A 15934-nucleotide genomic window follows, 5' to 3' on the forward strand; every position below is an offset into this window, starting at 1 on the left:
GATATGAGTCCCGACTGTGTAGACTTATCCGTACACACACATGCCAACATTCCACGAAAATAGACAAAGCACGGGCAGTTTTCATCACTGGGCTGGCTTTTGGATTCAGTGCATTCTTTAAGGAGGTGGGTTATTTATGTGGAGTTATGACGGCTGCTTTTTTTTTGTTAGGTTTTTTTTTTTTCCTTAATAGTTGCTGATTGGTTTCTGGGTTGTTGTTTTTTTTGTTTTTTTTTAAGTCTCTAACTCATTTGACATACTCAGCTGACTTCCAGAAGTGCCCTGGGTGGGAAAGGCGGCGATTCCTTTTTGGCAACTTTTCCAGTAAATCTACCAGCTTGGAGAAGCTTGGCCGCTCTTCCTGCTTGTTCGCCCAGCAGAGGAGCAGAATGTCCTGGAAAAGACAGAAATACAAACTATTTGATTCACTTTTATTCAAGTCATCGTTTCACCATTCCATCAAAGATTGACATTTTTCCAATTTGCTTGGTGTCTTGTTTGGGCTGGATTGGAGCCTCTTGCAGGCTTATGTTTGACACCACTGCCGTAGACCATCATGCATCAAAGAAAAATGATCGATGAATGAGACACAGCAGCATCTTTCAAAATAACACAATAAGAAATAAATCCAAACACGCGGAATGACATGAACCATCTGAGTGTAAATGCTTAGCTGGCTTAAAACTCCAGTATAATAGCTGAATTGAACTTTTCTGAACATGCAAACAAGCTATAATAAGAAATTTCCTTTCAACATTTGCCTTTCCACCAGTTCTCACTTCAAAATATACATATTAGACTGTAAAATGACTGTAATGCCTATAAATATACTGTAAAAATGCACATCGACCAAATCTTTAATTATATTTTATAAATATTATTTGGTCCATATTTAAATTAATGTCATATAGTATAGACACAAATGTATTTATTTATTTTTCCATTTATTTACTTTTCCATTAATTCTCATATTCTATAATAATCATAAAGTTGTACAATGAAAATGTCTCATCCTTTTGGACATCAAGACATTTTTAAGTTCACATTCAGTCGTTTCCACAGTTTTACACCACTGACTGAAACACATTAAGAAAAAGGTTAGGACAAGATAGCTTTTTGGTAAAATACTAGTTTGATAATTATGTAATCACAGTTTATTTTTGAAGCTGCAACGTTTTTCTTGACATTTCAATTTTGCCAAGGTTTAATTCTGATTCTAGCCCCATCTTTTTTTCAGGTGATATTCGTATATATATTCTGAAGTTATCAAGTAGACCCAGTTAATCCAACTATGTGCTGGCACTCTCACATGTACCATTTCATGTGCAGTCATAAACTGTATATGCTACACTTTATTATCCTTAATTGAACATCATGACTTTATGGGTTATTAATCTGTTTCAGACAATGTAAGTCCAGCACTGATGGTAACGTTTATCTCAATAGAGTGTTTACAGTCTTTGCGTTTGTCTTTTCTCAGGAAACATGACTGAAACTCTTAATAGCGAAAGCTGAAACCAAAAATTAGGGCAGACTAGACTCCACAGTGACTGGATACCATCTAATGCACCTTTAAAGAAAGAAAAAAAACCCCTCTATCCTCATTTATTGCAAGGTAGTCGGAATAAAAGTGGATACCAAGTCAATAAGTGCCTCCTTGAGAGAGTTTTTGCACAAAAACCTCTTTTGTCCCGTCATCACTTCTTAAACATCGACTTCAGAAACACTTCTGCTGCTTATCATCTTTCTTCGGTGTGCATGGAGCTGTTGGCAACACGGTGAGTCTGGGAGTGGGTGAGTGCCATGACACGGAAACTCTGCAGCAATTCAGTATGCAACAAAGTGTGACAAATGAAAAGAAAAGAACTGAATCCCTTACTGAAATCTCCTTCCCCATGCCAGTTTGGGCAAGGTTGGGCTTTATGCCGCTGCCAATCTGCCAAATGATCACCTCAGCTGGCTGACTCTTGTAAGGCCACTCGCGTGCGTGTAACTCATACCAGATGGTGCTGTGAAGACAGAGGAGGAGAGCAGGTCAGTCATTTGGACCGGTTATTCAGACAATGGTACCACAGTCTTCAAAACATACCTCACATCCCGAGGAAACACACGTGTTATAATGCCCTATAATTCCCGTCTCAGTTCAGCACTTGCATGTTGATAATGCATTTCCTTCCCATTGCTGGGTTTGTTTGAGAAACATTAGCATTCAGAAAGTTGTCTGTGCGAGTTAGTAGATTGCGTCGTGCTCCTGCATGTCAACTTTGAGCAGAGTAAAAATAGCTTTTTGCCCGGAGTAAGGGAAAAAACTGATGGCTGATTGTTGATGAATATGCAAAACAGCCGTGGGGGTCACCTCTGGGTAGCACAAGGCCTCACAGAGCATCTGGACATTGTTCTTCAGAACTGCACTTGTCTTCCCTTTAGAATAATATGGTGACGAAAAGCTCCATGTGGGGGTGGGGGGACCATCTGAAAATGCAATTGTGTTAGGAGTCAACAGAGCAGGATCCGCCCCCACAAACGATGCCGTAATGGTAGCTGAGGAAGGACAGGAGCCACCGGGATTCTTAATCAGCTTAGGGCAATTTGAAATTTGGCTTCAGATTGGAGAAATAGAGAAAAGCGAGCTTTCTTAGAAAGCAGCCAATGCGATGAAGTATGAAAACCAGAGATGAAATGGGGTCACAAATGTCAAAAAGCCTTTTTTTTTTATTTTTTACTAAATGACCTTTTCTACTTTTTCCTAATTATCTTTTTTTTTGCATATGATGACCAATAAATAGATGAATACACACAAAAAAACAGTATGTCAATATATTCAATCCATTCTGCACAAAATAAGTCATTGTGATAACTTTCACATTATAACGATATACTGCATATCATAGTCGCATTGAAGATTCTGTCCACTGGCATGTAATTATTAGGAATCAACATATTCCAGTAATTAATTCTTTTAGTCTTTCTTCCGGAAGAAAAATTTAGCGAAATTCATGCAGGCAATTGGAGAACATGAAAACTCAACACTGGAAGCCCAAAAGCATTAGACCTGGAAATTTGTGATATAAGGTGACAGTGGTTACCACTATGTCACCACGCCAACCCCCATGGGGTCATTTTACACGCAAACTGTTTAAATAAGCAGTACCTTCAATGAAATAATGTAATAATAAGATTACATTTTATTTGTAATGCACTTTACATTAAAGCAATCTCAAAGTGCTACAGTAAAAATATAAACAGTTAAAAGGGTAGGTAAGCAGGTGACACCGTGGGCATGAGACTCCGCTCAGGGCAATGGACTCAGTTCTGTTTGTCAGAAATACCATGTGAATGAATGGAACCTCCACGTCATCTGAATGCTGGAGTTTAAATTACAAACAGACTGTACAGCATTCTGGAAGGTCCTTTTCTTTGGACCACAAAATGTATCTACTCTGCATCCTTTGGTTTAATGGGTTTATTTTCGATTGAATTAATTATAAAGTGATGAACAATAGTTTCTGACGATGGAGCCAATGCAGCGCTGCCTGAAAAACCAAAGACCTCTGGCTGTCCAATCATTTTGGCTGTACACAGATCTGTTTGAATTCTCGAAATCTTTTAAAGACCAGTAATACATTTTCTAAGCTTTTCCGTGTTTCTTTTTTTTTTTTGGTACCAATTTTAATCAAACATATCCTCCCTACATATCCTTCCTTAATTTTTCCATCAGCATGCAGTCTTTGGCTCCTCACCTCCAAAAGACTCTCTTTGTACCAAATCTTGTTATTGACTTGTTGCCGGTATCAGATTCAAAATGGGCACGTTCTTCAAATGTAGCAAAAGATATCTCACTTTCAACATTTGATATGTTGTAGTACTCGTCATGCACACAACATTCTGTTTCTTTTTGCATTTGACACAATGTTCCAACTTTTCTGAAATTGGCAGTTGTACACAAGCTCCTGAACATGTAATCAATAACCATTTAGCCGGGGCCTTTAGCTGGTAAACACTACCAGACATAGACACACAGAAAGCCAAAAATAAACCTTGCAAGCACTTTTTATTTATTTATTTTTTATTTATTTCTTAATCAGAGTACCGGTTTCATTTGTAAATCTTTCCTTTCCACTCTTTCATTCAGTCCTCCTGCATCATCACGTAGTTAACTCCTTTGGCTCCCCCCCCCTCCTCATTCATACATCCCAACCTCTTCCTGCAATTAATAATTCAATCAGTTTAAAATTCAAGAACGTAACTCGATCTTGGTTTGCATCATTCGTTCGACTGGGGGTGTGCAAACCTTCTGTCGCACCCGCACGGGGAAACCAATCACTGTACTTTATCTACTCTGCCCGACTTCTCCAGCCTCCTGCTGTCTGCCAGCTGCTGTTGCTTATTTGAGCTTCATATCCTCTTCATCTTATCGTCATCCCATCCAAGGGTCCATTCATAAAGCAAAATGAGCCAAGTCATGAGGGCTTCGCTGTTTCTAAATCAGGCAAATGAGATCAAGTGGATCAATACGTCACAACCATAATTTTCAAAGGTGATGAATCCTTCATGTTAATCCTGCTCTCAATAAATAGTTACGAGTTTTTACATCCAAATGCTAATAATGGCGAAAACAAAACTGTCATTTAAACTATCAGATTGTTGCATTGTGTACGTCTGTGCGGTGACGTCGTGTATCTATAATGAGATCTGAGGACCAGCTAATGAGAGCCGGAGGAAGGCGCTCTGTGAAAGCCAGTAACAAATTTGGTGAATCCACTCACATATTTTCGAATCTGTAAAAGCCCCTCTTTTGTCAACACGGTGCTATAATCAGCCCCGCTTGGATACCGTCTGGGCAAATAAACAAGCGGGGCATCTGGTGAGAGGACACTCACCCGAAAGCAAAGACATCTGACTGTTTGGAGAACGGAAGCTTGTCCTCCTCGGTGTCCGGAGAGAGCTGCTGGATGATCTCTGGGGCCAGGTGACAGAGCCAGCCGTTGGGGATCCTCAGTTTGTCTTCTCTCCGGCTGCAAGAGGGGGACAAATGTGCAGACGGACACTTGTCAGGGTGTATCGACCGGCTGGTTCACTCTTTGTGGATACTCACAGTGACCTCAGTCAGAGGTGCTTTTCAATTAAAACTGCAAGCTTTAACTTTCTCTAACGTGTCAGATAGGCAGGTTCTGGTCATCTCCAACCACTTTCAGCAACATCATTTTATTATTCTGAGTTTTTTTCGCAAAACATACCACAACAGATTGTACAATGAAAGCTCACTGAATCGTTACAATGTAAAGAAGACATGAGCAGATACGTCACCTCACTCCATCTGCGTCGCTGTCATGTTTCCAAAATGTAACAAAGGCCTACACAGGAACCACAATTCATCATAAGCTCATGCTTGTTTGCTTGTTGATGTGAAACTAATGACCAATTACATTCTGGGATGCAATGGTTGTTGTCAAGTCTCTTCGGTCAGCTCTTGTGATGTTAATGTTGCCGCATCTCAAGATGTGATTAGATGCATTTTAGTGTTTAATATTACTAGTGTTTTTGAAGCCGTGATAGATGGAGCTGCGAAAAAAATGACGTTCGCTGTCGTCACATCTGCTTGTTGAATGGATGAGTGATCTGTGACACGACTCAAATGTGTCTCAAATGTCAGTCTTCACAGGCATGAGTGAAGTGAAATTGGTGCATCGATAAATAATAGCTAAATAACTTACTTGCTATTTTGTTAAGTGTTATTTGAGAAGTTTTCTACCATTGTCACCTCTGTATAGGAAATGCTTATAATTTGTTAAAAAGCTATGGTAATGTGTATAACACAGTCTTGACATCACAAACCTGGGATTCAACTTTTTAGATGTGTACATTGTTTTTGCAACTCACAACTGAATTTGTCTGTTGATCCTTGACTTTAACACTGCTTGTGTTCTATCCACAAAACATGGGTCATAAGAAACGTTCTTATTGGTATCTTCCAGGTTAACTTAAATCACAGTAATGCAAGTTCCGTTTATACATAATTTAAATTAAAGAGCTGTGAAATTTCTTGCCAGAAAGCATTCACATCAGTATGTCCAAGAAGAAAAAGCTGAAAAAACATGTCTTGTCTTATTCTGTTGTTGATTCATTTGAATTAAAATGTCTTTGTGTTAATTAAGCAACAAACAGTTAAACATGTCAAAGTGTCACTTTGCAAACATATACACAACAGACACATTTAGTGTTTCGTTCCTGCTAACTGAAGAAAGGCTGGTCTGTATGTGATGTGTATTGAACATAATTACCTGCCAGCTTGCAGAACCCCAGAGATGGTGAAGAGTCCAAAGTCGGTGATGACGACTTTGCCGTTGTCATAAAACACATTTTTGGACTTCATGTCTTTGTGTAAGATCCCCTTGGCGTGGAGGTAGCCCATCCCCTGAGGACAGCCAGAGTGAGAGAGTTGACGGTCCTGTAATGCCATGTGCACCGCTGGAGTGCTCTGGGGAATCAGCATTAAGTTGTTTTACCTTGACCATCTCTTGTGCGATCTGTCGGGTCTTGTTAACGTCCAGGACTACCTTGGCATCCCGCACCACGGAATAAAGTGTCCTGCCTTTACACAAGCTGAAAGAGAGAAAGGAGAGTTCAGCCGCTGGACGACACAAAGGAAATAACAGTAAATTGAGTGAATGTGTATCATGTAAAAATCCTTTGAGGGCAGTCAATGCAGAACATTGACAGAAAGGAGGTTAAAGGCATGATTAAAGGCATGATTAATTAGGAATAAAGCAGGACAACTGAGCTAAGACCCACCTAATTATGTATTGTGGTCCAGAATACCGAAAACGATGTCCATACATGTGGACGTCAGGCCTTCAATTGTGTAGATGTTTTATTTTTAACACCAATGTGCTAGATCTCTGCCAAATTTGTATTTAATTTGCTTGTGATGCTTTACATGTGACACACATCTGACAATACATCAATAAAGGTGTCTAAATAAGTCTAATAATAGTTCAGATAAAAGGCGCAATTTAAATATTGCACTTTTGCGTGTTTGTGCCTCAGGCCTTCATGCAGATTTTCGTCCTGGTTATTAATTAACATGAGCTTGTTGTGTTTACTGTTCCATTTACCAGTCTTGGCACTTTCTGGATCTGTCTTGTTGGACTGAGGACAGACATGATGGTCAATATAGCATATTGCAGTAAATAGAGCAACTGCAATATTGGCTGTGTTGACAATACATGATAAAATGTGTCTGCAGCGCCGGACAAAAATGCTTTTCAAAATACATCATGACTGCTTTTGATTATCTTTGGCTTTTTTCAGTTTTTGTATGAGATAACGGGTTATTTTAATTCATGTTAGTCAAACTGAATAACAGTGAAAAAATTATTTCACTTGTCTGAATCTGTGAGATCTGTCAGACCCCACTTTCTATTACTGAATAAGAATACATTAGACAAAGACACTTGAACTCCTCGACCTGGGGAAGGTTCCCGCTCCCAGCTGGAGAGCTCATCCCATAGATTTCTATGAGACAATACTGGACTCAGATTTAAACATGCTGATTTGCATTGGAAACTGGTGGCATATTCGTCTAGTGAAACTTGGAAACCTGATGTGTTGGGACATCATCTGCAATAAGCGAAGATACTCCCTTCCGCCCACTGGGGATACCACATGATGCCCTACTGGCATCATGTGGCATCCCCGTCCATGAAAATCACAAACAAAAAGGTGGTTGTAGAGACACTAGTCTAACACTAGAAGTCTAAAGATATCCTGCAGCAGCAGTACTGGTACCCTGTACACCTGAAAGACCTCCACAAGACGTTTTGGCGAGCTCAGTCTTAAGCCTTCTTCTAATCTACAAAACACATTTGGACTGGATTGTCAGACTTCCATGCAACCGCAATAATGTGTGAGAATGTGAAAAATGATTCCCTTTGTTCACAGCCAGGACAGAATCAACACTATTGAGTCTGCTTTCCTGTCCCAATGCAGATACCTTTCCCGGGAGGCTAAGATGTGAGACTGATAGTGAGAAACTATTTTATTCCCAATTAAAACATTTTTGAAGTAATTTTTATAAGCAACATTTAGTAGAATTAATGTTTTGTATGACTGTACAGTAAATGACTGTAAACTTACACAAATACCTGTATATTAACCATCTGCTCACTTAACCAAATTAATCGATCCCTCAGCTGAACGATGACTGAGGAGTAACTCAATGCAATCTGGGAATTGAGTCAATCAATTTTCTGGACAAATAAAAATAGGACTAATAGACAGGCTAACCTGTGTGCTTGCTCATGTCACTACATGCACCTGAAGTTCAGCTGATCACTTTTTAATATACTGTATTTATCCATCTGTGCCTCTTGAGTAAATTATTTGTCTGCATTTAACCCATTGTATTCCTAAGAGCTGCCACGGTTGAGTGCCTGGAGAGCTGGTGGGTCAAAGCCTTGCTCAGGGACCCAGCAGTGCTATCTGAACCTTCGATCCTGAGATCCCAAGTCCGCTTTTTTTAACCTCTGGGGTCTCAAACATAGGGCCCGTGGGCAAAAATTACCATCAAGAGGCTCCAATATAACTAAACCATCCAGCAAAATGTTAATGAAAACAAAACAAAACAAAAACATTTCGTGAGCGTAGCACCTTTGCTCTCTGCCGAACCACGAAACATTTAGTGTGTGCACTTTCATCCAAAACACACACTCAGCCTAAGGTTTTGTCAGGGAGTTAAAGACATCTGAGGACGGGTAAGACAACATACTGTTGCAGTTTTGAAGTGACAGTAGTGTAAAGCTATTACACACGGTTACACACTGTGGTTCAGCCAGCCAGTATCATATCTCTGGAGGGGTGCCATCGCAAGTACCTTTTAATAGACAGCTGCACAGCCACCCCCTGCCTCACACTTAAAGCCTTCGACCCCAACTGTGCCACGCAGGTGACCAACGAAGGACCCGAAGCCAACGGATAATGCATATTCATTCCTCACAACAACCTGACAGTTGCCATATTTATAGCCTCTCTTTTCTGCTGGACCTTTTATCAACACAGAAATGCAGCCTACATTGCAATATGTCTTATGACAAACTGGATGCAAATACTCTATGCTGAGGAGAATGAGGCCATATTTCATAAAAGTCACGATGATGAAACACTAATGAGGCTATCTCAAGATGATGAAAGTCACCTCTGTGCTTCAAAATGAAGTCATTAAGCCATTTCCATAGGGGAAGAAAAACACAGCGTTAAGATTACAGGTGACCTTTTGTTCTGTATGTTCAGCAAAATCAGTCAAACAAAAACAGAAAAAAACCAGCAATCAACATTTCCATTGCCAGTAATATTCCTGCATCCCGTGCTTCGGATTCATTTCCCTGATGTGTCAAGCTGCAAGATGATGATAAAAGACCGACTTTTCTTAGTTACCTTTGTTTCATCTGTGTGATCATAGATGAGGCTGAGCACTGGAGGATAACAAAGCCACCTGTTGTACTGACATTTGCTATTATTTTCAGCAATCAGCAGCGAGGATTTTTCTGAGAAGCAGCCAGCTCATCTGTCAGCACCCCTGCACTCACAACAATTTCATAACTGTAATCACGGATCCCTCTCTCTCTCAAAAAGAAATCACACAATCGGGTTATTAAATCTGAACGCAAAACACAGGGAAGGTGATCAGAGTTTCTTTACTTTCATTCTTTACATGTGGAACTTTGTTGAAAGCGGTCGAGGGGGTTGCCTCTGCTATGAAGTTGTCAACATTAGTTTTGCTTAAACATATATTAACATACTTCTTATGATTTCAAGCAAATATGAAACCATTGATTTCTCTTGAAGGGTTTATTTGTTTTGCATATTTATGAAAATGGGTGTGTCCACCAGTATTTTGCTATAAGAAAGTGGAGGGAGTCTACAGCCTTAGAGACAATCTCGGAGCCTTCAAGCAAAACATGTTGGAAACCACTGGTTTAAAACATTTTGAAACTCAAAACTCCTCTTTTCTTGTGAAAACAGAAAAAAAGAAGAAATACAATTCTTTTGTGTTGACAGCCTGTGTAGATAACAGTGAAAAAGGGGGGCAAAAATCCAAACAATTTCCTTTAGAAACTGTATTAGTTCTGCTAATTAACTAACTGAAACTATTCCTTGTGATGTTCCTCACTAAGAAGACAGCTCCCGCCTCTTTGTTATAACAGAGAGGAATTCTGCACATATGTGACCACGAAACCCTGAAGTAATTAAAGGTGTTCTCTGCATGTGACACGTCTTAAGACTCCCACTGTGCACGCTCCTGTTATCCGCTGTCAGATGCTGGCCAACACCGCGGCACAGTCGCTGCGAGGAGTGGGTGGTTCGGCCATTCAGCGACAGCAGCACGTTCAGATCGTAACCTCCGGAGGCTTTGCTTTCAGCTGCTCTGACCCCCTCCCTCGTGTCCTATAGTGGGGGCAGATGCGTGGCTGATGGGAAATGAGGGCTAGTTTCTGACTGTGGCTGGCACACCTGGGAATTTTTTTTAAAAAGGCTTGGTGGTCAGCAAGAAAGAGATTATTAATGAAAAATACCAGTTTAATGTGATTTTTTTTTTTTTTTTTTACCTTTTTCCTCATTATTTTAATATTGAAGGTGTTTGTGAATCAAGAGTTTATTTAACATACTAGTTTCAACATTTTTAATCAGTGTGCACTACTTATCACTAAAATAAAATATAGTGTTGTTTTTTTAATTACGACAGACCTGTTCTTATACTTTGCACAAAAAATGTGATTGAATTGCCTCTTTTTAATTATTTTTTGTGGCGTACTTGCACTTGAAACTTGGAGAACCATACTCGGCATGCATACTAAAACATGCTTCATGCCCGAGTGTGCCGCATCGCCAGTGCAATCACAAAGATACACAGAGATGTTAAAAAACAGATACACGTTTTGACTGAGAATGTGAGGGCCACCTATAGGCAGAATAGGGCCTTCTCTTATTTGAGCCACATTGCACCTCCCAAGCACCATCAAGTAGTGTTTCCTTGTAAGCAAGACTGCCAACCATTCCTCACATTATAAGATATCCTTGTTCACAGTGGTTGGGATCTGAAAGCCAAACCTTTCTTATGCCACTTGGATGCGTGGATGCAACTTGGATACAATTTGTTACGATTACACTTACAATTCAACACCAAGCTTTTTGTAGCCCTTTCTTTGTCCATCTATCTCTTGAAATTAAACCAACTTCAATGCACAAGCCTTACACCTCTTCCTGAGAAATTTCATTGTGCTCTCAGGTTTCAGATTGTATGAACAAATAAACATGGACATGCTGTGGTTGTAGAATAAAAATATGTCATTAGGTTTTATCCATTAAATGTTCTCGATCTGGTCTTCTCACTTCTCACAAAGGTTTGCTATTTTCACTTGAAAACGTTGTCATGAAAACATACCAGCCTGTTTTTAATCTCTCAACTTTTTATACAACACATATTTCTCACCTTGTGATAATGGCCAGATGTGGCGGGCTCATGCAGGCCCCCATGAACAGCACCACATTCTCGTGGCGGGTGTTGCGGTAGGCCATCACCTCACGTTTGAAGGCCTTCAGCTGGTCCTCATTGTCACGCTCGATGTCAATGAGGCGGATGGCGACTTCCCCGTGCCACCGCCCGTGGAAAACCTTGCCAAAGCGGCCCTTGCCGATCATCTCCCCGATCTCCAGCTGCTCGAACGGGATGTCCCACTCCTGCAGGAAGATGCTGGTCTGGCTGGCCTTGCGCGGGAAGTTGCGAGCTGACAGGAGTGACAGGTTCATCTCCTCAAACTCATCGCCAGAGTCCTCGTCATTGCCGTCCTCGTTCTGTGAGGCAGCAAATCCAATCTTACTTTTCTTGGCTGTAAGCCTGTGTTTCACATATTTACAGATTTGCAAGAATGATGAATAAAATTCTATCATACACAACAAAGAGGTGGTGTTAAAATATTATAGCAAAATGTGAATGCACATCTTTCGACAAATGCCATTCAGCAGAAGGATGATTCATTTTTACTGGGGGAAGGAGCAATAGTTATTAAAAAAAAAAAAAAAAAGCTTTGCATGTATTCCATGGATGAACTTCAGATTTGGCTGGGATTTCATGTGGCATCAGTTTTTTGACTGCAATCTCTAAATAGGTTCCGGAGTGGAATGTGACTGAAGGAACAATGGAAAACCCACCTCGACAGTGTAGCGGTGCTCAAACTATGGCCCATTTTGACTATTGGTTCAAACTCAATTGGCTTGTAACTAATTTTAAAATATGACCCAGATTTGAACTTGCACTTGACTATATTGTACTTTTGAGGTTCAACACCCTTTCGAACAAGGCAGCTTTGCAACAGCACAAGGCCAACTAGAGAAAAATAATGTGACCAGTAACCAAAAATGACCGTATCAAAGAAATTCAAAGTAACAAGCGAGTGCAGACATTTTTCCTCAACTGATTGGCCCTCCCTTTGGAATATTTCTGTGCCCCTAAGTGAAAGAATTGTGGACACTCCTGCTAAAGTGCATTTGACCAAAGTCTTCAAGATCACCAGTGTATCTGTACTTGGTATTCTAATCATAAATGATATGTATATGAATATGTTAAATCACATAACATATATCATTTGTCAGTGTGCAGTGAGCCATTGAAACACACGCTGCTTTTTAGGCTGCATCCAATATGAAATAGAGATATGAAAAGGGAAAACAACCAGAGGGTGAAAACTGGCTGATTTATTCTGATTTGATTTAAAATATAATGTATTGCAGGAGTGAAAATGACCTATTCAAACACGCCTGCTGGAATATCATTCAAGGCAATCTGCAACACAATTTCTCAAAATATATCACACTTACAGAAACAGTAATGATGGGAAGTGAAGATGTGTGTTTTCCTTCTTGTTTCCGCTGACACATAACTTACCTTGAGGCTCCACAGCAAGCGGAAACACATTTTTGCTAAATGAGAGAACCACACAGACGGCTGGGGCAAGTGAGGGTGGGGGCTGTGTTTTGTCTTCATTCATAAGTCATTTTACTCTGGCGTCACTGGCAAATATGTAGAGGTGGAAAAGAAGTTTTCAAAAAAAATCGAAAGGACTCACGTCGGATGTAGGTTCGACTTCGATTTGAAGTAAAGGGTTGCCCTCGTTCCTAAAAACAAAGAAGCGATAGGGAGCTTAATTCATGCAGTAAGAACTCAAAACAAAAATAAAGCTCCTTTCACACATAACTGAATCCATTATTGTTATATAGCTTTGTGGGTTTTGTTGCTTGAATTGCATGTTGCACTGATTTTGACTCAGTTGTATACCAAAAACTCTACAGCCTTGACTGTTGCATGACAATTTATTTAGAAATGCGATAATCTGAGGTGTTTGAGCCACATTCTACAAACTCTACAGTACAGATTGTAAAGCTTTAAGACACAAACCCATGTCATTCTAATTTTTTCACACACAATATTTGGTGCATTTTCATAAAAAAAGGCACAAATGATGACTGTTTCTTGCATTGAGATACAATTTGGATTTAATAGCCACAAATATCTCATCTGGTTTTTTTTAAGAGCTGGAGTACTTAGAGGCAGCACTTTAGCCTGTGTATCATCTCTTTTGCAAGAACCAATCTTCTTTCTCCCATGAGAGCACCATTTCTCAGATAGAATCAAATTTGTGTCTTTTTTACTGCAGTCCAGAAAACAAAAGGCACTAAATGGTTCGCCGGCCACATCACGGTGCATCGAGTATGGCCAAAAATTCCAGTGAAATTAAAGCCATTGCAGCAGATTAAGGGTGGAACGGCAACTCATTACATGGTTTTGAAATGGAGTCAAATGAGATAAAGGACGAACTGGCTACCGGAGACAACACAAAGGATGTGGAATCACTCATTTCTCTGGCCATTAAGTTGAGTAATTGCCTACAGGAGCAGCAAAGGAAAAAGCCAGTGCCCAACTTCTTGTTTTCAACAAGTCTACAGCGAAATAATCACCTCTGAGTTATGAACTTTGCCAAACTCGCCTTACAAATCATGGCAGGACAGAGCATTGGGTGTGCTTAGCTTAGTCTCTTCCATTTAATAGCAAGTCAATCCGGTTCCTCTGGCTCATATTTGAGGAAGGGATGAGAAGGCTCTCACCAAAGACATGACAAAGTATCAGTTTACACAGCAACGTTTTGGAAACGGTGCCCCCACTGAAAACTATGTGGTTTTCATGTGGGGCCACAAGTGGGAGCTGTTTTTTTGTTTTTTGTTTTTTAATGAATCCACGCACACATGCATGTAGAGAACAATATTGCTACAAACAAAAACAATGGTGAGTACATGGACAATCATATGGATGAACGAAGTTGGATTGTCATTCTGTGTGACTCTCAACTATAAAACTACTAAGTCGTTGGGGAAAATGGACTGGGAGACATGTCGCTATGGAGACCACCAATTTTGGTATAGTCCATCTACTCATGCATATGCAAAAGAACTATATACTAAAGCTGGGGCGCATATGTGCAGTAGTAGTGTATCAGGAAAGCTACGTTTACCCCATTTCAACAGAGACGGAGCGTTTTCACAAAGTTACATTTGCAGTGGCTCAGAGCACCGTTGTCGTGTAAACGTACCTCCAAAATGCAACAAAAGTTTTCTGTTTTTACTTGAAAACCTGGCAGTGTAAACAGGACCTCAGAGAGGATCCATAATTTACTCTTGAACAGCTCTGAGCTGTCTCAGTATTATAGACCACAGCGAGATTTGTAGACAACAATGTCTTTCACTCATCAATGACCAAGCCTTCCTAAAACGCTTTAGGCAACATTTCAGAGTCCTCCCACCAGTCCCAGCGTCTCAGAATGTGGTGGAGGTGGATGCCAAGATTGTTGAGAATGGGCAGTTCTCACTCTTTAATCCTCACAGGACTCGAAGCGTCATTATTCTTCCTCCACTCCCAGCGGGAACATGAGACTGTGAGTTGCTGGCAATAAACTGACTCTGAAGGAACGACGCTAAAAACATATGAAACTCTATCATTCTGTCAGTTCACCATGTCAAATGGTGCAATACTTATCAGGCTCTTTTCAGGTGAGAAAACCTTGTCGTTATATATAAATTCTTCATTTCACTCATTTGTTGGCATTTAATGGAGACCCACATCTATACTTTTGTCTCCATTTATTACGGTATATTGGTGCTTGCTTCAAATCCTTTCATAAACCTCCGACATCCACCTTGTGTTCTCCACCAACATTAGCATACATTGCCTTCGGCTTTGTAACAAGCTTTCAAACTAAGGTCACCACAGTGTTGTCCAAGACTACACATTTTGCTCTGCTCTCCAAACTCTGATCTGTTCTCCAATATGAACCTCATGGTTTAATAAGTAGCTGACCGTAATACCTGAGAACAAAGTCATGACCACAACTTTGTTTCGTTGTTGGTCTTTAAGTAAGGCAATGTAAGCAGTCAAGAGTTAAATCCCATGTTCAAGGACCTGCAATAGGATTTGAACAAGCAAACTTCCATTTCCAAGCTGATTTTCCTAACATATAGGCCACCATTGAGTATATTCTATTCAATGGTTTTCAACCTGAGCAACATGTAAATATTGTAGCATCGTTGAATGATGCAATATGGTGGTAAAAGCCACACCTGTGGTTAACTGGGGCAATCTATATTTAGATGTTTGCGACTGATATGAAGGTACAAAAGGAATGGGTCATTATCAAACTCGACAGGACCTTAATAAACAACCCTCTCACTCTTTATCCATTATATTTCCATTTCTGCCAATATATTCCTCAGAATCATATACACTTATCAGTTAAGTCTGAATTTCCATCACAACAACAAATTCATTTCAGTGTATGAACTGTCTATGTGAATACCATCACTTCTGTTGAAGTAGCTTCTCTTCCTATTT

At 40.1% G+C, this 15934-nt stretch overlaps 1 protein-coding gene across 2 annotated transcripts in view; it reads right to left on the reverse strand.

The window, feature by feature from the left end:
- Positions 1–247: 247 nt before the first annotated feature.
- Positions 248–15934, reverse strand: part of ksr2 (kinase suppressor of ras 2) — a gene marked incomplete at both ends in the record, with an annotated part of 115770 nt that continues 100083 nt past the window's right edge. For both annotated transcript variants that reach the window (XM_080500086.1, XM_080500085.1), the window contains 7 exons: positions 248–394; positions 1880–2009; positions 4881–5015; positions 6282–6415; positions 6507–6603; positions 11489–11850; positions 13122–13170. In XM_080500086.1, coding sequence (XP_080356212.1) covers positions 248–394; positions 1880–2009; positions 4881–5015; positions 6282–6415; positions 6507–6603; positions 11489–11850; positions 13122–13170 — 1054 coding nt within the window. The remainder of the gene's footprint in view (positions 395–1879; positions 2010–4880; positions 5016–6281; positions 6416–6506; positions 6604–11488; positions 11851–13121; positions 13171–15934) is intronic.

Source organism: Blennius ocellaris (assembly GCF_963422515.1).
Source record: "Blennius ocellaris genome assembly, chromosome: 7".
Lineage (NCBI taxonomy): Eukaryota > Metazoa > Chordata > Actinopteri > Blenniiformes > Blenniidae > Blennius > Blennius ocellaris.